At 42.2% G+C, this 21025-nt stretch overlaps 1 protein-coding gene across 6 annotated transcripts in view; it reads left to right on the top strand.

The window, feature by feature from the left end:
- The window catches only part of LOC139049852 (inactive phospholipase C-like protein 1), a 345846-nt gene extending 325205 nt beyond the window's left edge, over positions 1-20641 (top strand). For all 6 annotated transcript variants that reach the window (XM_070525679.1, XM_070525680.1, XM_070525677.1 and 3 more), the window contains 8 exons: positions 260-357; positions 946-1032; positions 2655-2840; positions 4222-4290; positions 10178-10231; positions 11852-11944; positions 12635-12730; positions 13221-20641. In XM_070525679.1, the coding sequence (XP_070381780.1) occupies positions 260-357; positions 946-1032; positions 2655-2840; positions 4222-4290; positions 10178-10231; positions 11852-11944; positions 12635-12730; positions 13221-13571 (1034 nt within the window). In that variant the 3' untranslated portion in view covers positions 13572-20641. The remainder of the gene's footprint in view (positions 1-259; positions 358-945; positions 1033-2654; positions 2841-4221; positions 4291-10177; positions 10232-11851; positions 11945-12634; positions 12731-13220) is intronic.
- The last annotated feature ends 384 nt before the right edge of the window (positions 20642-21025 follow it).

Genomic DNA, 21025 nt, shown 5'->3' with positions numbered 1-21025 from the left:
TTCCATATTCTTCTTCTGGGCACCGAGCCATGATCATAAAAATTCTCCCTCATGCATTTTGTAACATATGGCCAATTGTTCAGCAGGAATGAGTTGAGCTGATGAAAAGATAGGGTGCAGGACAATATACTGCTATCTAATGCTTAGTGTTTTTTTTGTCGCCAGAGAGTGAGCCGAGTTCATCAACTGCGTACACGATTTAGCACCGTGGTCAAAGCCAGAAGCAAGTCATCCTTACATTTTTTACGCTACCTTGCAGGCTACCGCCACGTCCAGCTCACATCTGATACTGGCAAAGTACTTGAAAACTCTTCACTCTTTCTTCACGTTACCATGAGCACCCGGTCAGGAGACAAGGTATGAAAACACACAGGCTACAGCTAGATTTCGAATAGTTTAGGTTATGTTTTCGATTAGTCAAAGATCTTGCATTTTCTCTCCTGAGTTGCGTCTGTTGTGGGCTGGGTACAACACTGACCCAAAGAATGGTATTGTGTGCACATGTGCTGCCTCGGACATAATAGAAAGTAGTTAGCTGCCGCAAATACAAGCTGCATCAGCTGCATTTTATATTCTGTCAAATGAGAGATGCAAGTGGTGAAGGAACAGAAAAGAGAACCCAGAAAGGGTCATTATAGGGCTTCATAATATAAACTCATTTTAAGCATGTATTCAGTGCAAGCTAGTATTTGTGATAACAATTTTATATTTATTTCAATAAATTCGAATATTTGTTGTATCCATGTTCGTGTACCTCAAAATGTGACTTTACTTCTAGATATGGGATAGATTCACAGCTGCTTTTCTTTCTGTTTATTTTTCTTTCTTTTTTGAGAGCTCCACATGTTATAGTATCTGTGGCAAGTGGGTGCTTCGTGGCTAATTATCAAGTAATGTCCAGGTTATAATAGGTTGCGTCCACAGGTTCTTGATTCTCTCTTTCAGAAATTAAGAAGAAAACGATCCTGGCAGACTCGACCGCAGGCTGAGATGAGGCACGTTGGCATTCGTCACCTCGATGAAGCCTTTAAGGTGAGTTCACTTCTTGTTTTCATTACTCGTTGCACTTGCACATTTGTATATGTAAAGCATATAATTTTTAAAGTATTTTTTTTCCATGGGTGTGAAAGATTTAGTACAGCAACATACTTTTTCATCACTTATAAGCTCTCGTCCACTGACACATCTACTCTTCACAATGAGTTATCTATCTGCCTATCTTTTATACCATTTCTTGTACAGATTTTTTTTCACCACTTCACAACATGGTTGACCAGCAGATATTGTGCTGTTCGCTTTGCTTGCTCATTCCATCATACTTTGAATAACAGGGAAAACTTGCTTTTCTCTCATAATGACAACAGTACAAATGAGAGGTCACTAGGTCCGGCATTAATTTCCAGTAACTTGCTGTTTAAGAACCAAGGTTCACACTAGTGTACTTGGTGACAGTTGCTAAGACAGCCTCAAAAAAAGATGAGAAGGTGGAGGCAGTTGATTAATTACAGTGGGGGAATGCTGCGCTAATTGTGCTTGGGCTTAGCGCATTCTTTATGGGTAAAGATGGACTACATGGTATTCTAAAAGAGCCAAAAGTCTGAACTTAGCAAATTTCAAAAACTTTTAATGGCTGAAATATGAAAAAGTGCTTTGTAATATTGTGACGTCACTCTGGCTTTTGCGTTTTGGCACAAAGCTTAATTAGAGGAACTGGGACCTTCATTTACTCTTCTAATAATCTGTGTATTACTGCAAAGTAAAAGACCATGCATGGAGCTTTCAAAGAATATCTCATCAGACTACAGTGATTTAAGGTTTGTCTTTAGTGTCCCTTTAATATCCATAACTTGTGCTGTTTCTACTGCTGTCGTGACATGCTGTGTGGAATCACTTATTTTGCTCCTAGTTCTTATGAGGAAACCATTATGTAAATTAAAGAGCACACTAAACTATATTTCCTTTTTTTTTGTTCACACTTTCGTGGAGACCTTACGCCTGCTCCAGTAGCCGCTCAAAATGCTGAAGGGCATTCCCACCACTGTTAGCTGTTATTAATTAATTGCACTTAGTGAGGCAAAATAAATTTGTTATTTCTTGCATCTTTGACTCTGGTCTTTTGCACATGCTCTTGCATCATTGCAGTGAACTGACTCCCACTCTAACTCTTACGAATACATTTTCTCTACGCTGGGTACCTTTCTTTCATAAATGAGAAAGCAGGATCCTGTATATGTGTGCATTAACATTGTTGTTATAAACATTTGTCCTCCTTTGTTTTCCTGTGAACTGGTTCCTTTTGCATTACACTATTCTGAGAAGTGAGGCTGTTTTTATAATTTTAACCAGTTCTGTTATATCTTTGTTGTATTCCTGATGTAATCCTTGTTGTATGCCATGTACATAGGGTCTTGGGCATCCTCAGGAGAAATAATTTTTTCACTTTTTGCCCAAGCACGGCCACATTGTAATGATAAACAAGACTTGCATTTGAAGTTTGCTGTCCTACAATAGCTTGAAAAATGTGGTTCTATGGGAAGCCCAGAAATGCTGAAACCAGCATCTGTATGTTTATCGTTAACATTGCCTGTGTGGCCTTGTCTCCTGTGGAGCTCTTTTTGTAATAGTCAGCCATTTTTCTGCACACTTTTTTGTAGGGGGCGGCTGGTGCGCTGAATGAGTGCCAGCGGCTCAAAGGATCCTTGGACCGGGCCGTACTCGAGTGCTGCGAAGAGTGCGGCTTGCCAAGCAGTGCAAACTTGGCCCAGTGTCTGCGGGCAGCGGCACTCCGTCTCGCTTCGGCTTCTGAAGTGGTTGGCATCAGCATTGTCGAAGAGAAAGGGGTGCGGGCACCACCTGTTCAATAATTTATTTATTTATTCATTCATTTATTTATTCACTCGTTCGGCCTCTCTCAGATGCTCCCACTTGCAAACCAATATTTTTGTATGCTTTCCGTATCAGCTGACAACTTATGTGGGCTGTAGGAATGCGGCACCAATTTCACAAGGCAGCAATGTCAAAAACTACATGGGCAAAAACAGGACTTGAAGTCGCTCTTGCGTTTTCTATAGCCCTTCTTACGAGGTATTTAAAAGGAAGTTGAAAACCCTGAAAAGGCATTCGCCCTAGTTTTGTACTCCAAACGAGGACAGATTTTTCTTCAACTGCGAGCTTTATTTCTGAGAAACCTAAACAGGGTTTTCTTTATAGTATTGTGCTGTAGTGAAATGTATTAAAATTTTTCTTTTACCAAAAATACCATAGTTAAGTTCAACGTTTATGAGCATAAATTCAATACATGCTGATATTGACGAGAAACATTTTATGTTTGCTTCATTATATCCGATAATTCATGATATCTGTGTTTATTATATTGAGGTTCAAATGTTTTTTATACAATGCACTAAGTAATAATTCAGTATCTCAGGTTCATTTTTCTTGTGACTGTTTAGACGACTGCTCCCATACCACACTTTAAATGCTGCTTATGATTATTAACCTAATTGTATGCACTGAGTTATATTTATTTCAAATCTATTTTTATTTTTATTGTTTATATGCATGTTTGGATGGCCGCACTTTGATCACTGCTTCCTCTTTTTTATGATTATGCTATATTTGTGACTATAACACATTTCCTTGTCAGTGTTTTCTAAACACTAGAATGTCCTGCTGTAGTGTGTTTTTCACTGTGTGCTGATAACCCCACTATGATCTTTTGTTAAGCTTGACTTGACATGTTCTAAAGGTAGAAATGTATGTATAACACATTATTAGCCAGTGCGATTGCATGCATGAAGTGTGACAAAATTTATGGTTGCATTCCTAACAAGGACTGTGTATTCTACTGCAAGCAACGAATGGCTGAAACACACACAGCCTTATGCCAAATAAGATGAACAAGCTTATTTTACACAGCTGCAATTCTTACCCCCTTTATGCCTTTCTAGTGCTTATACATATTTAAGGATATTTCCAGCATGCTGGAGAGTTTTTAAAGCTTGGTGTCTGTGAAGTCAAATAAGCAGTGAAGTCTTGAAGCAGTCTATTGACTGTGCATATATATGTCAGGTAAACAGCCAAAAGCACTAATTTTCACTGATGATGTTGAGTAAATCTTGTTTTGTTAGGAAATTAGTAGCATAGAGTTATAAGGCTTGAACACATTTTGTTTCAAAGCTGCAGCTATGTTTTTTTTTTTCTCTCTCTTTTGCATATTAGTACCCGGTGTTCAAGGTACACGGTGAACCTTTTGTGAAGGCATCAAAACTGGTGACTGCATTTGACAAGGTGAATGAACGTTTTTTTTTTTTTTCGTTTCATTACAGCTCTTTCTGGTTGTATTCAGTTTAGCCCACATTACATTTAGAATAAGGAATGCTAGATAGCTCACAAGCTGGTAATTGCACTAAAAATAAATAAGTTAGGATGTTATGTTTGGTCAAATGTCAATAGAGAAAGATAGAGTTGACTATAAGACTGAGCAACTAAAAAAAAAAAAATATCGGAATATCTTGACGTTATGAGCTTACCGCATGGAATAGAGGGAGAAGACATTGTGTAGGTTGCACACAGATATGCAAGTGTGTGCTTCTATTTCCAGAGTTGTACTTATGCGGCAAAGAAATTTAGGCTCTCAGGTGGCAACTGTTTTCCAAAAGTTTCTGGGGGCAGTTGTGCAAATAACTGCACCTATGACAAACACATTGATAGCTGTAATTTTCTGGTGCTGAGTAGAAATATTGTAATAGTGGGGTTACTGTGCTAACACACGGACAACAGAAGTAGAAAAGGACAGGACGCGCACAGGATCGAAACTGAATTTTACAGGGTGAAAGATGACGTATATATACAATGATCAAAATGACGTCATAATGCTGATAGACCATAAAAGTTCACTGCCATCATAATCTTGTGTCCAGAAGTTGTACCTCACAATCAGCAAGCACAATGGAGGGATTGCTAACACATACTTGCGCTTTCTTCGTTGTAACATATGCCTCGAACAGCTCCCGTGTATGGCGGTAAAAGATTGTGACGGCAGCGATTTTGGATGGCCTATCAGCACGATGACGTCGTTGGGATCATTGTATATATATGTCATCTTACATTCAATAAAATTCAGTTGTGAGTCTGTGCACATCCTGTCCTCTTCTACTTCTGTTGCCCTTGTGTCTTAGCACAGTAACCCCAGTATTACAAGATGAACTCCCACCAACTAGCCCAACTTGCAGCTCTACTGAGTCGAAAGTTTGTGCAATTCATCAGCTTCAGCTGTTGCATTGCGGTAGTATAAAGTGCAAAAATGTTCATGTACTGCAATTGTAATGCATTTTAAGGAACCCTGGCAGGTGTGTATTTATGGGGCACTGAAGAGAAACTCTAAATCAGTTTAATTATTTGCACTTGGCAAAAACAATTTAGTTAACAGTAGTTAAAAGGGAGGTCAATGATTCAGTTCATGATTTTCAAAGCTACCCAAAACGCAGTGTCAGTACGTCAGAGAAATGTCACGGATTTGAAAGTATTTTCGTCCCATAGAGGCGTCTGCATCAGCAGGCGTTTGGTGTGTTGCAACACCGCGGACCCGAGCACATAGGGTTTGGACCCTCTTGCGTCTAGCCGTGCAAGGCTTAGCTGTGTCCAAGCAAAAGGGGATCCTGGAGGTTGAGCTGATGCCGGCTGTATGGACTTTTACAGCCCCTCGGTGGAGGCAACACACCTTTTTGGCCTCCGCTTCACATAGATGGCACCCCCGAACTGACCCACCCTGGGGAAATCGGTGGTTGCCCTTTCCTGTCCTTCTCCCTGATCTTCGTCTTTCTACTTTCCATCCCTTCTGTCTTCTCTTCACTTCGTTTTACTTCCAATTTTCCAGGCAGCAAGGGTTCATATCGGGTAGTTTATCCAACCTTGGGTCAAATATATTAGGTTATAGTAGCTATGTACAGCTGGCGTCTGTGTTTCCTTCTTGTCTCGTAGCTTCCCCTTATTGGGCTCAGTGGTAGGTGGCTGGCATAGCGGCTGAAATGAAGTAAATATTTATGGATTTACCATCCTACCTCCATCTGCCTGATCATCTTCTTACCAAAAGAGGTCAAGCACCAAAGAAATGTTCCAGTTTTTTGGCATGTGCAAAGAAATCGTCCCACGATTTTGTGTTATTCATAGTGAGAACCCTGAAAAGGCCATCAAAATGATTTCACCCTTCACTATTGCCAAATGTCTAATCGATACACTAGGTTCAGGCTACAAGGTGACCAAAATAGTGAGCGGCGACTTTTTCCTTGAAGAAGAGTACACATTTGGGCTGGTTGGTTCATGATTACGAGCAGGAAAACAGCAGTAAACAACAGGACGAGGAGAGGGACACAGACAACAGTGCTGACTAACAACCAAGTGTGTTTATTCATTCAGTCAGCATATATATACTTTGCTGCTATCTCAAAGCACAGAATCAACAGAATTCAACATGCGCAGGGGAGAAAAATGCATCGCATTTTTCTCCCCTGGCACACTTGGCAGACAACATATATTTTCTCCCCTGGCAGACTTGGCACACGACATATCGCTGCGGCAAGTTCGTGGTGCGATCATTACACGGAAAACTTAAAAAAATCGAATTTTGACGACAAGATTTAGGGGTGCAATCATTATGCAAGTGTGATCATTATGCAAGTAAATATGGTACTTCTTGAAATCCACAAAATTACTTACTTAATCCATACCAATGTGGTTTTTGAGAAGGGATGTCAACAACACACCATCTCGTGCGCGTCAAAGCATATATTAGTGATGTATTCATTCATAAACAATACTTTTTGTTGGTGTTCCTTGACACGAAGAAGGCTTACAACACCACATGGTGCCACGGGATCCTGCAAGACCTGTTGAGAATGAGTATTCATGGAAACACGTTCACCCTTATAAAGAGCTACTTATCAAACCGAACATTCTGTGTTCGACTTGATGTTTTATCCAGGCCATCTATACAGGAAGCAGGGGTACCACTGGCTGTGCACTTAGCTGTGCCCTTGTTTTTGTAAAGATTAATTCTTTACCCTCATCAATTCAAAGGAACATGTTTTATTGTGCATATGTTGACAACATGCAGGTTGGTTTTCAGATCGTGCAACCTTGCTGTCCGTGAGTGACACATTCAGCTTGGCCTAAACAAAGTTAGAAAATGGGCTAACAAGAATGGGTTTAAGCTAACCGTCAGAAAAGCTTTTGCATCCTTGTTACAAAAAAGAGAGGCCTGTTACAAGAGCCCACTATCAAACTTGACGGACAGCACTTGCGTGTGAACACGGAACACAAATATTTAGGCATCATGCTCGACTTAAAACTCTCCTTCATCACCCACATCAAGTACCTCAAGGCTAAATGTCTGAAAACAAAGAACATACTAAATCATTTATCACATAGAACATCAGGAAGTGACAGAAAGTGCCTAAGAAACCTGTATAAAAGCTTCGTACGATCACGCCTGGATCACGGTGGTGTAGTGTACCACTCTGCCGCACTGAGCGCATTAAGGATGCTTGAGCCTGTTCACCAATTAGGAATCCGCCTGGTCACAGATGTATTCAGGACAAGTCCTGTAGAAAGCCTTTGTGTAGAATGAAACGAATGGTCACTCCATTTACAGAGGTCATATTCTAGCTTCATATATTCTAGCTTATATATCAAACCCTGAGCATCCTTGTTACACAACCATAAATGACATTACATGTACCACACTGTTCCATAATCGACCCAGAGTGGAGGAGCCCCTCTGACTTAGTGTAAGGAAGCTCAGTGAAGAAATGGATGTCCCTATTCTAGAACATCACCTAATGCTTGCAGCAAAGCGCTTATGGCCTTGACAGTGGCAGGTGATTGAATGTGACACATTGTTTATTTTGGTAACTAAGCACGCCCTAGAGGCACATATTATGATTCACTTTCCAGAACTTCAGGAGTATTGCACCCGGAGTATTACACTGGCGCATCAGGATCACATGCGGGTGTGTCTTAAGCCTGTTTCACATGCAAGCGAAAATGCTCACGAATCCTGCCACCGCGCCGCAGAAATCTGTTTCGAGCGGCGGCGGCGACACTAGCGGCGGGAGCGGCGAGGTTTGGCCAACTTGGAATTTCATCGCAGTGGCAGAGCGGCAGCACCGCTTCCGAACAACCCGCCTTGACACGTGACCAGTGGAGGACTGGCGCGGAAAAGCCTGCGCATAGGATGATGTTTATTTACTTGCTACACGTGGTACGGGCAACATGCCAAGAGAACTTTTCAACGAATTGCTAATTGCTAAGCGCAGGATATGTATTTATAAAATAAAAATTTAAGAGGCAGGGACAAAGCAATGCTTATATTGGTAGTCGCAAACTACCGAAACTGGCTGAAATTCCCGTGTTTTTTGCCAGCAACATTGCTATTCGCAGCGGCGGAATACGCGCGGCGGCAATGCATGTGAAACGAAACCCAGCGAAAAGCTTCGCAGCGCCGCGCCGCAGTTTGCTCCATTCGCTCAATCGCTTGATGTGAAACAAGCTTTATGCAGCACTCGAGCCATCTTTCGTGGAATCCAATGTTCTGCACCCTGAAGCGGGTAACTTTACGGCTGAGGCATACGCAAAACTTTCGGCTAAACATTTTGGGAAGACGAACACGAAAAGCATTATATACACAGATTCTTTAAGGGTTGTAAGAGCCTTAAATATGTTTCATAAATGTAAAAATCCGGTGCTGAACGATCTTTATTTACTCCTGTGTGCAACATATATGTCTAATCAGCATGTCACAATATGCTGAGTCCCTGGACGCAGAGGCATCGAGGGCAATCTGCTTGCTGCTGAAACCGCCACCTTGACGCTAACTCCTCTATATTATAGGACAAAAGGAAATGCTGCTTGTCCAGTTCTGTTTGGTTTTTAGAAAAAAGAACTCGTTGATGTTACCGTTGACAATGACGCTGGCGGTTGAAAGGTTTCACTTTCTTCACTCTGCGTCGCCTGCGGTCTCGCGTTTCAGTAGTTTTGTTATCACGTAGTGCTGCACTGGTTTTTCTGGCTTGCGAAACATGCTCCAGCTGCAAGTAGCAGAGAATGCCACATCCATGTGATGTTGTGGGATTCCTGAATGGTCCATGCCACTTGACCAAGAGCAGCTGCAGCGGCGAATCCAACACTTTGTTTTAGCTCAGTTTCTCCACAGCCATGCGTTTGCGTTCTGCGCAGAAAACTGTAGTGCCATCTGTCGGGCACTGTTTTACTCACTGATGACAGCAAATGGTGGTGATGGTGTATGCAACATCACCACTCCCCATTCTGGGGTGGACGAATTGAATTACACTGCAGGTATGCGGACCCTTCAGTCTCAATTTTCTCGTAAACTAAATGGTTTATTTGCACGAAACAAGCGCTGCGTGGTTTCTGGAATGGTATTTTAACAGTTCATGTCGACCTAATATTTGCTTTTAGTGCCCCTTTAATTCTGAGCCTTCCACTATCACATCCTTCATACCTCAGATGTATGCTTCTTAGTATTGCAGGAAGCGGACCTTTAGACTGAAATGTGCATAAAAAAGGAATAGACAATGAACCCTCATTATAATGGTGTCATAAGGACAGGAACCATACTTCATTTTAAGTGGCATTTTGTTAAAAATGATGAGGCTCTAAAGGGTCGCTTATAGAGTTCGAAGTGCCCTACAGCAGCTGAGGAGCTCGCAAAACGTATACAGAAATAGCTACGCTCGATAATGGGGACATGACATGGGGGAACTTCTATCAACACCCGTGAGTAGCTGTTTTGTTTGTTGAATGTCATCATGTGATAAACTTAAGCCCAAGGAGCTGCCCCCGTGCGATGTAGTGACCATCGCAGCACTCTTTGCCTCTGCAGGTTGATACGAAGAAATGCAGAGGGTCGCTGTGTCTGCTGCACCTTATGATCCCGTGCGGATTTCCCACTTCGCACTTCTTACTAAGTGGAGTCTGGTGCCTCTGCGCTTTCTATAATCCAGTCTAAAATACATGCACTGCAGCTGAGACACTGATATTTTGGGTAAACTGATCTCGCTATAAGGACGATTTATGCTGTACAAGCCGTGTCTCGTGTGTGCATGGTGCTTTCTTTGCATTGCATCTACTTGTTGAACCATACGTATCTCATTCACAGGTGCTGGCCGAGTGCAAGGCCATCTCTGAGACATCGCAATCTGTTTTCAAGACAGTGAGTAGGCCTTTTGTCCTTTCTTTAAGGCAGATGCTGCACATGCAGTTTGTATTTTGCTATATTAAGCATCACGCTTTGCATGTTCATAGCTGCAAAACTCTATACCCATTGTTACATGGGCTATTGAGCCAGAAGCGTGTGTGGTGACATAGCTGTAGCTGAAATCCACATGCACAGACGTGGAGATTAAGCAAAAAGATAAAGTGTGAAGGGACAGGTAAAGCTGTACACAGAAGGTCTAGGAAATACATTAGCATTGGTAGATATTAGGCAACAGACATGTGGATGCCAGGAATCGCACCTAAAGACAGACTGTTGAGAAAATGGGTGAGGCTAGCTGTATATGGATGTGCTAAGCAGTAAATAGGTAAGGATAACGCCAGGGAAGCCATCATCAATAATGAATTTGGTGCGAACAAGCTTTTAAGGCTTGGTAGCCATACTTCAAGTTCTACATGTTGAGCTAAAGCGATGGCTGCCCTCTGTTCACTTTCTGGGCATATGTTGAAGTATATCAAACGTAGGCATGAGAGTGTTAGCTAGCGCCACTTATGACTCCGGTGGCAATTGGGGGACATCTTTTTAAACTACGGGCACCACGTAGTGCATGGTCAAGCTTGTCAGAGTCCAAGCCCTCGCTATGCATTGACAAGAATAACAGGGTCTGTGGTTCCACTGATTGTTCTTGCTAATATGAGAGGTAGTTTATTTTGGAACACTTGTCCTGTGCATTAAACATTGACTTTGTTTGTTACGAGTGTATTGTGCAAAATTTGTGGTGATGAAGGAGAGGCAATATCTGCTGATTTAGCAGCTTGACTGGCCTCAACCCTCTGATAAACAGTCAGCAAAGTACCTTAGTCATACACGTATGTGCAAATGCGTATAACAAATTAACTTGAGCAGGACAGGAACATAATGAGCAGGTTGGAGTGAAGCCAAAGGAAGCGCCCAGAGATTGATGTCATGAAACAACGAAAATGTCCTCCTTTGATATAAGACGGAGGGAATTTTCTGATAAATTGTATTTGTTGAGTGGCGGTGGTAAAAAAAAATTCCATCAACTAGTGTCCATAGTTTGTACACGTCCTTGGAACATGCCAGTATTCACTGTGTCAAATGAAGCAAATAAACATAATTTACCATAAATTTGTGGCAATTGCAGTTTGAGACATTGTTTATGAAGCTCTGCCTTAGAAGTACATTAGAGTTGATAACTATAAAATACTGTGGCTTTTTCAAATCAGTGAGGTCAGTGCCTCCAAATAAAGAGCCCAAGTCTCATATTCTTTATTTAGGTGAAAGGTTCTTGAATGATAGTGCGTGATATGCTCAGCAACTTTGCAGTTAGTTAGTTTGCTAGCATCAAGGCTGTTGGGCAGTGCTGCCAGGTAATTAGGCGAAGCTCACTATTGGGCGTTCCGGTGGTTTGAACACAAAGATTGCATTCATGGAACCCTTGGGTTTACCCAAACCCAGTTTGAGACCCTTTGATTATGGCACAGCATATTTGTACATAGTACTTGAGGCATGCTGTGCCCAGTTGTTTGTGATGCGATTTTCATTTAGCTAAATATTGCAATAATAGGCATGCCTAAACCTGATCTCGCTCCGCAGTTGAATGAGCTGTACCAGACCATGAAAAGTTTCTCCGAGGACCTGAACGGCATGTGCGCAGCTGTTGGTCTCAAAGGCAAGAAGGCCGAGAAGGTGAGTTGGTAGTTGTCAGCATTCAAGTTCACCTCTTCTGCTTTTGTTTCAATGTGAAAGCATTCTAAGCCTACTTTAGCCACATTGGGTCTACCTATCCATCCAACCGTCCATCCATCCATCCATCCATCCATCCATCCATCCATCCATCCATCCGTCCGTCTGTCCGTCCGTCCGTCCGTCCGTCCGTCCGTCCGTCCGTCCGTCCGTCCGTCCACCCACCCACCCACCCACCCACCTTTTTTACACAGCACCTCAATGAAAAAAGAAATCAACATTTCTCTATACTGGGCAGAATCAAGCACAGCAGCCCAACACTGTAGCGAAGCACCACAAATGTCTGTGGGCAGTGAGGGATTAATTCTTCGCGTTAACACACACCGGCGCAATGAATCAGGGAGGCCATGCAAAAGGATAGACTTCATGCAGACTTAATGGACACACTGCTAGATGGCGCAGCATATCCAAAGAGAACCGCAAGAGAGGAGCCTGGCATCAGTACGTGGCTCATACGTGACATGTTTTGGTGGTGCTAGTTCGTTGTGTCATCACTATATTGCTTGAATGCTAATCGAATTAACGTCGACAGTCATTGCGAGATGGGTTCTGCCAGATTGCTTTGTACTTTACTTTCAAGCAAATATTTATGTGTATCTGTGTGTTTTTCTCCCCACCACTCTTCCTGAAAAGGCTACTGAGCATTTCCTATGGAATGCCAGCATCGTAGAGTCAAGGATGGACATGCTTCGTAAAGTGGATAAAGAAAGCCATGCCTGCATGAAACAGGTTGGTTTAATTTCTTGTTATTTGCATTGTTTGTGTAAGTAAGTGCTTCAAAATAACAGTACTAATGCAATTGCGGCCATTTCTTGAAAACTGGCCAAGTTCACACACATCTATAATGAAAAGCACAAGCTAGAGCTGGCGGAATCCTATCTCCTTTCCTTTCTTTCTTTTTTCCATCTGTTCCAGTTTCTATCATCTTATGCAAATGAAAATATCTGGGATACATATTTTTCATAGAACTGCAGAAATACCATAGTATCTGGGAGATGCATTGAGAAATTGTTTCTCTTATCCCAACAGCAGCGGATTGCTCAGTGAAATATCAAATGAAATAAACTAACATCTTGCCCTCACTAAGCACACTGTGCTAATTGGGCTATCTTGGTTTGTATTCTGCACTTGCACTTTTCCACGACTGTGCATTGCTGCATCAACTGCTACAATTTCTGTTTAATTTGTTTCTCCCTTCTCTTGCATGCACTACGTTCAGGTGCTTCGACTTGGGCAGACTGCAAGACGGCTTTATCAGCGAGAACGAGAGGGATCGTCATCGCGCACACAGTCTGCATCATCTTCTACAGGAAGCACGCTCTCTCCACCAGGGGCCAATACTCTGGGCTGCCCACACCCGCCTCCACCAACGCCGACGTCTCCAGGAGGCAGCGACACACGAATACGAGGCATCCTCAAAAAGACATCGAACCACCCTCCGCCTCTGAGCTCTCTGGAGGCCATTGGGGCCATTGACAATTCCAGCGGAGGCGACCCACTTCTCACTCCTTCACCGTCGCCTCGGGTGAAACAGGCGCCGAACCCTCCAGAGCTTGGCACATCGCTCTAGTCGTCGTAGCAGCTCTGTGCCCCTCCTCGAACTATGCTGTGAAGTGCAGCGAGGTCTCTAAATTATCCACACGCTTGATGTCTGAAATGTTTGTCAGATGACAGAATGGTAGTCGCACACATTTAGAAAAATCCAGCTGTGCTGCTTACAAGGCCCATCAGCACATGCAGTCATGTGGCATTGTGTGAGCTTGGTAAACAGGTGAATCCAAGATGTGGCACTTGATCTCTGGGCAAGGCCACCTTCTCCCTACTTACCATGCAAAGTTTGTGAAGCTGCCAGCTTGTAAGGGTGTAGAACCATGTCTCTCAGTTGATTTAGAGCTTGTTGCATCTTAAGAGCAGTTTAAGAGGAAAGGTGCAACTATAAGTGCGCACATTCAATCATGACTTGGCTTGTCCTCCCAGCAAGTATTCACATCCACTAAAAACATACATTCGGGAGCTGTGGCCATTGTGAAGAACACGTTTCCAGCTGTCACAGCTGCGTTTAAGAATGCAGCATAGTGCTAGTCAAACCGAAATGACTGTGTTGAACTCAGTCATAATTTACAACAGCTGTGTGCACACTGATGTGTAGGGGAGCAGCCAGTAGATGAACTACTTTATACACAATTGTAGACGTTTCTTTAAAGTCCATGTGCTAGTCTCATTTCCAAGGTCATCACGGCCAGTGTAGCACTAGAGGAGGTCAGTTTTTGGTTAAAGAATGGCTGAAGATCATTACATGTGTCTCTGCAGTTCTGTGCAGCGTGGTTGAATCTGAATTTGTAGACAAGGGAATGAAGAGATGGAAAAGTGGAATTTTAAGGCTAATTTAGGCAATGCTACACTCTGTGTTTTGAAGCAACCTGACCCTAAGTTGGTGCAACTCATCCTACTGTAAACTACTGTTTTGTCACCACCTATTACAAACGTCAGCTGACCATCATGTATGAGCTTATTCATCTGTCATAGAAACATCCTGACACAAAGACTACTTTATTGTGTGCATAACCAAGAAACCATTCCTAGCTCTTGGCCTTCCTTCTGCTGCACCGAACTACAGAGCTGTAATGCTAAGCTTGTGTGCCTGGTGCACAGATGCAGCTGCTGCTACATAGTGCACAACGATGTGTGCATCGCCGTATGCATCACCTGTGCCAATGGTGTTGAGGTGCCTTTTACATCCATGTTGAGTTGCATGGACCTTCGACATGGGGCTAGCTCATGTTCTTCAGAGAGGATACGTTAATAGCATCAATTTGAGTGTCGAGCACAGTGACACAAACAAGGCTACTCCAAATTCGTGGGCATAGCATTGGCATGACCTCTGCAAGAAAGTCATAGTCAATGTGCCGCTACTTTCTGTAAATGTGGTTCACAGATTGCTATGCTTGCCATGGCATCTCGGGAGGCTTGCCTTGAGTCATCCATGTGTACATAGTCGAAACATAAATAAGATATGTCATTCCTGAGACCATAACTAAACTTTAGGAGTGCTTGGCTATGTCAGAAAAGCCTGCCACTGTCAAGAAAGAGAGGGCCTTGCACAGCTAACTTGGATGCTGGGCTACCTGCGGAGAGTCTGTATATATATTGGGTAACCGACCAGTGTTCACCTTCTTGCTTTAACTTATTGTGGAGAAAGAGGAGAATCTTCTTTCTTTTTCCCGAGTGTTAATAGAATCCATCAGAGTGACAGTGGTTTTCTGAATCACCACTAGCTAGTTTTGTTGTGGGGTACACTATGTTGTTGTTTGGCTGTTGTCAATACAGTAGACTGAGCTCAAGCTATACTTTTGACTTGCAGAGAAAAAAAAATCTCATAACTGGAGAAAGCTCTTTTGTTCGTATTGCAGAGAGGCAACAAGGAACACAAATCTCTCGTAGCGTTTGCTGCAGCTGCTTTGTGATAGGGTAACATATGGAATGTTGCGCATAATCTGCATTGTTGAACTGTGGTCAATAAAAGCCTGCAGCATAATGTGTGTGCTTTATGCTGCAAAGTCACAAAGGTACTGTGGCAAGACTAGGATATAGTTAGGTGGTACTTCAGTTGTCCTGAAAGAATAATGCTGCTGTCTGCACTTGATTGTGTGCCATTAGAGCAGAGGAAATACTCCCTAAAGGATGTGGACAAATGAATTAATGCAACACATACTGGTTAACTTGCAACCGATTTGCTTTGGAATTTGTGATGACTACATACCAGGCAAGGCAGCTCACTGCGCCTGCCAACCTTTAAAAGCAGCAATGAAACCAACCAAAATTCTCAATGTTTTGATAGACTAACAAAAGATTCCCAGCATTTCGGTTATCTAGCCCACAGGTGAAACTTTTGCTAATTCTTGTTGAGGAGCAAATTGATGCAGAGCTGAGGCAGCTGTACGTTAAGCTTGATACGTTCTTGCTGCCCATGATGTGAACTGTTTTGCATGGTAGAAGAATGGCCTCAACCTTTGACATAAACTTGTTTTGAATTAGTGCAGTACATATTTATCCTGTTTCATCATTTCTCCATGTCTGCTGCATGCTACTTTACCTACTCGGAAGAGTGCTGGAAGCTTGAAGAACATGTGTTAACAGTTTCTCATGTTTTTGGCAGTATGTTGTTTGGATAGGTCTTTTCCAAGTGGAAATGCAGGTGTTATGCATAATGCAGAATGCAGGTGAATGCAGAATGCAGGCAAGGATTTTTATTCTTGCTTGACAACGTGATGGAGCTCTGTTCCAGTGGCTCCAGGTTGTTCAAAATTAGCAAGGCCAAAGAAAACACATACAAGTACCATTTTCCTAGCGGTTGGATCGCCCTCAAGTGGCCGTGCTTTATTTTTTTCGCTGTCTTTGTTTTAAGTAGTTAATTGCATGCACGCACCATAGCTGAAGAGCCTTTTTACACCTTTTTGTCAGCCTGATCAAGGTGCTTCGCAATCCCAATCCCGACACTGCGTTTACATGCAGATGTCATCGTTCCGAAGAGCTTGCTTTTTGCCAGCTAGTTGCACAGTTTGTCACAAGAAATTTCCCGCTTGCTCATAATGGGCAAGTTTGAGAATGTTAACTCACTGCGTCTTAGCATAAGGAGCGTTGTGTAGTTGTGCAATTGTTCTGTCCGAGCCGAGGCTTTTGACTTGCGTTTGCTGCTAGAACTATGCAGATAATTATAAATACTATTAATGGAACACAATTGTGCTTTCTGTTGCATTGTTATTGTATGTAGAGTTTATATTACTGACATGAGAGGAAGTATTCACAGCCTCGCACACTTGACTCATAAGTTAACTGTTGCAGAGATGTTGAGCTTGCTGTCAGAAAATGTTTTTTCTGTGCAACTTGCAGTGCCTGGCATTCTGTACCAGCAGTACCCTCATGTGGGCACGACTTTGCATTGGTAGTGGCACTTGTTGGATTTGTTGAAAAGATGCTGTCTTAGAGCAAAGTCGTATATAGCTGTTGACAGCTTCTTACTCTAGAAACCTCAGTAAACTCAAGAGTAATCTTGTTGGTGTAATCTGGATAATGGAGCGGTATCGCGAGTCTGTAATGCTTGAGTTTTTTGCTGTAGTAATTGGAATTGGAGGCAGAAGCACTCGGGCCTCTGAAATACAATGCCATCTGCTGTTCAGTACCACTCAGCAAAGCTTTCTTTTAGCTACCAGGTGTTTTACTTAAAGTTAGGAAGTGCTGACTCATACATTCCAATCACACTAACTTGTGAGAAAGGGCAGTCACTTCGGTGGTTAGAGGTCTGCAAGGGAGCGTGTAAAAAATTACCACTCAACAGCAATTAGTTTAGTGAGTGTACTTGGTTACAAAGGAAAATCTTTTGATTGAATAATTTAATGCTTGCTATGTAAAGTAAGCTTTTTAAAGAATTTTGTTCTATGTCAGACAGGACTCATTGTTTGCTTGCATGCTTGCTGTCTATATGGTTGCTGTGTGTCAGCGAAAAAATATTTTTTTTTTTTAAATCTCGCGACAGCTGTGCAGTTGAATGCTAGATATTGAAGAAAAGTGTAGGGTGGTTACCTATGAGGCATTTCTGTACTTGCCAGTGTTTGCACTGCTTCTTTGTTGAAATAAAATTTCAGCAATGAGCCCAAACTTAAATTTTAACTCGTATTGGAATATGTAAAATCACACCAGCAAACAATGAGGCCCACTGAATGCTAATCTACGGCACCATGTTTGCACATAACAGAACATTTATGCGACTATGATATGGACAGGTCATTTAATGGCCCAGCTGTTTTCTCTCTTGTTGTTAAAATACAAACATTTCTGGTAACACTGGCATTTAGCACTAAATAAGAATTTGTGTGGTGTCTTTCAAATGCATTGCTGAAATGCAAGAGTGCTGTTCAGTCATTAGAAGCTTGTGTTATTTCCATTTGTGAGATACTCTACATCTGTTGGTTCAGCAGTACACTGAATACCAGTGTCCTGGAGCTGTATCCTATAACAGTCCTTTTCCTTTCATTCAATTCTCTTCCTTTTGTTTCTCGCACTGACTGCTGATTATTGCAAGAATGGCACATGCACAGGCCAATGACAACTATGCTAATTGAAGTAATTGGGATTTGCCAATCAGCATGTGATGGGCAGGTGACAAAACGACACATGAGTCAGTGATGAAATGCAGAAAGGCTGGGATTGTGTAAAAATCTTAACAAAATCTGGTCCTTGCTACTCAAGATCAGAAAGATTTTTTTTTTTTTTCATGAAGCTTGTCTCTGCGGCATAGTTAAAAAAAATTGCTGTTCATGCTAATGCTGCACTGTGCCACAAATCCTGACCATGCATAATTATGCATTTACTTAGCCATTTTCATCATGCATATACTTCGAAAATGAGCAATGCTCTCAGTGCTGTAATAAGTTATAACCAGTTAAAGGGAAGCTGAAGTGGTTTTATACAATGCCAACCACATTATTTAGTAGTTGTGACAATGTCAATGTGAAATTAGCATGAGTTTCTGTGGTCAAATTTATGATGTTACAGCAGGGTTAAAAAAAGGGGGGAGGGGTGGGTGGATTTCAGCATACATACTACCTCATGCAAATCCTGTGTGAGGTTCGAGAATGAATGTGGTGGAGTTTGCACTCCCAGCATTGTTGTCAGCTGATACGCTTGCCTTTGGGAATAGATATTAACATTGATGTCATTACTGCAGATTTGAATGCATGATTTATTTTGACATTTTTCTGAACCTTCAGCACTTTTCGCTCTTGTAAGCATGTGGACATACACTGTGTGCACAGGTTGCCGAAAAGCTTCGTCAAAGCTTGGCAAATCTTTTCCATAAGGCTCTTCAGCTTCCCTTTAGAGCTTTATATTGCTGTTGAACCGTCCGACATTCAGCATAACATTTACTGACTTCAAGGTGTAAAATTTGACTTCTTGCATTGTTGTGTTGCTCACTGAATCTCCAGCATGATTAACATGTAAAAGTGTGGGAGTGGATTGCCACAGCATCAAGAAAGCTCTTTCTATGTTATGCGTCACATGTGTTCATGTTCTCAAGGCCTTGAGTGACAGATTTTGGCTTGTGATTCAAGGCACCATCTCTCACGTATCTTTCAACCACGTTGGGTCCAGTGCTGCCATTTGCATTTTTATAGTATCCACTAGATATGATTGGCTGGCAAGAATTTCTTAGTTGTTTTTACATGAACAACCAGAGGCACTGAGCAGGCCAGTGGACATCATGGACTTGAGAATGGTAACTGATTATTGTAAACAGTGATTGCTTTATCATGTTGTTAATACAAGTTCCTTATCAGTGTGAAAAAAAGGTGAAAAAGCCAGATTGGGAAGTCTGTCCTGCTTTAGGTTCAAAATCATGTATTTTTCCTGCATCTTGGCAAACTGTGTACATTTGAGACATTAGTAGTTGAGGGCACTACTTGGATAATATGGTGACACTCTGTCCCTTAGCATTTTTTTTTTTGTCTTCAAGTGGCATTGTTCCCACAAGTACACTTCATACTGCTCTTTGATGAAACGCCTAATTTGCCGTCTCACAGAAACACCACACAACATTGTGGAAACTAGAGCATGTAACTGACAGTCAGAAGCCATCTGCCCTTTATGATTGCTGACGGCATATTATTCAATACGCCAGCTACCCAATCATGCCTACTGTGGCAGCCTGCCAACCTGCCAATCAGATGGTCAATTGTATGCTGACTGGTGCCTTTGCTTTTTCCTGCTATGCAGGACTATGCAGTCTGGCTGACTATCTCTAGCTTGCACAATGCAGAAGCCAGAGCAATATGAAGTGTACTTGACTTTGTGATGTGGTACACATTCAGAGTAAAATTAGCATCCAAATTTTTGCTGTTTTCTTTGGCAGAAGTGATCCATATCGTGCACTAAGGAGAAATACGTATCAAAAGGGGCTGATTTGGAGGCATTCCTGTGTCGTGTGGGCTCTGCTAATTGCATGTCCTTGTGCATACCACATATGTTTACCAGCATGAAATTTGGAATTGCACTTGTCTGTTCAAAACCAGGTTTAAGAGATTGAGGAAAACAGACAGGTGCTCAGAGCCAAAATTGAAGCCAGAACTGGACCTCGGACTTTGTTTATGGCCACAAGGTGCCTGTCATTCACACAACTGTTTCTCCAATCCACCCAGACTGTCTGATGAATCTTAGGGAATCTCAAATGTAGTGTAATATGGAGGATATGTGGGAGTACGTCTAGTGGAGAAATACCAAAGCGGCAGCACTGAGACTTGCATGTTTAATGCACTAATTGCGCTCAAGCTGTTCATTCCATTTTGTTTATATTCCTCTCTACTTCTGCCTTCAGTGCAAAGTGTGCTTTTGTCCAATGAATGTGACTGAGTAGAGTTGCCTACAGTTCCTGCAAAAGAGTTGAACTAGTCTGTTGTTCCTCAGCTTTTTATTTTTCTTGGTATGTTTCAAGCTGTTCAATGCAAAGTGACATAATGATGTTGCAAGAGTACCTTTAACACTTTAACTGAAAGTGTGTTCTGTCTGTGTATGCCAGTGTTTTATTAAAGGAAAGCAGTTACCGTTAACCTTGCGCCATGACCTAAATAACAGAATTTCCACTTCCGATGGGCATGAATTGTGCCAGTTTTTTCTTCTTATTTTTCATTGCCCATGAGTATTGCATGCTCGCACTTGGGGGCAATTGATTCTCTATTAAGCAGAAATGCATGTGATGTTCAGTCTCATTCCAACATGCCTCCTGGCAGTGCAGTCAGGTGTTCATAATTAGCATGTTATCTGCGCATTCAGCCAAATAAATGTTATGAGAAAAAACATGTTGCACACTTACACGAAGCCTTTCTACTAAGCCTGCTTGCTACTTGGATGCTCATCTCCAATTATATGTGGTTGACAGCCAAGGTTGAGGTTTGAAAATTTCGCCCCACAAAATAACTGGCTTTCTCGGTAAAGCGATTGGCTTTTTCATGCAGCGATGAGCTAGTAAGGAGA

Source organism: Dermacentor albipictus, chromosome 9 (assembly GCF_038994185.2).
Source record: "Dermacentor albipictus isolate Rhodes 1998 colony chromosome 9, USDA_Dalb.pri_finalv2, whole genome shotgun sequence".
In the NCBI taxonomy this organism is placed as follows: Eukaryota; Metazoa; Arthropoda; class Arachnida; order Ixodida; family Ixodidae; genus Dermacentor; species Dermacentor albipictus.
This window is presented reverse-complemented; position numbering and strand designations above follow the sequence as displayed.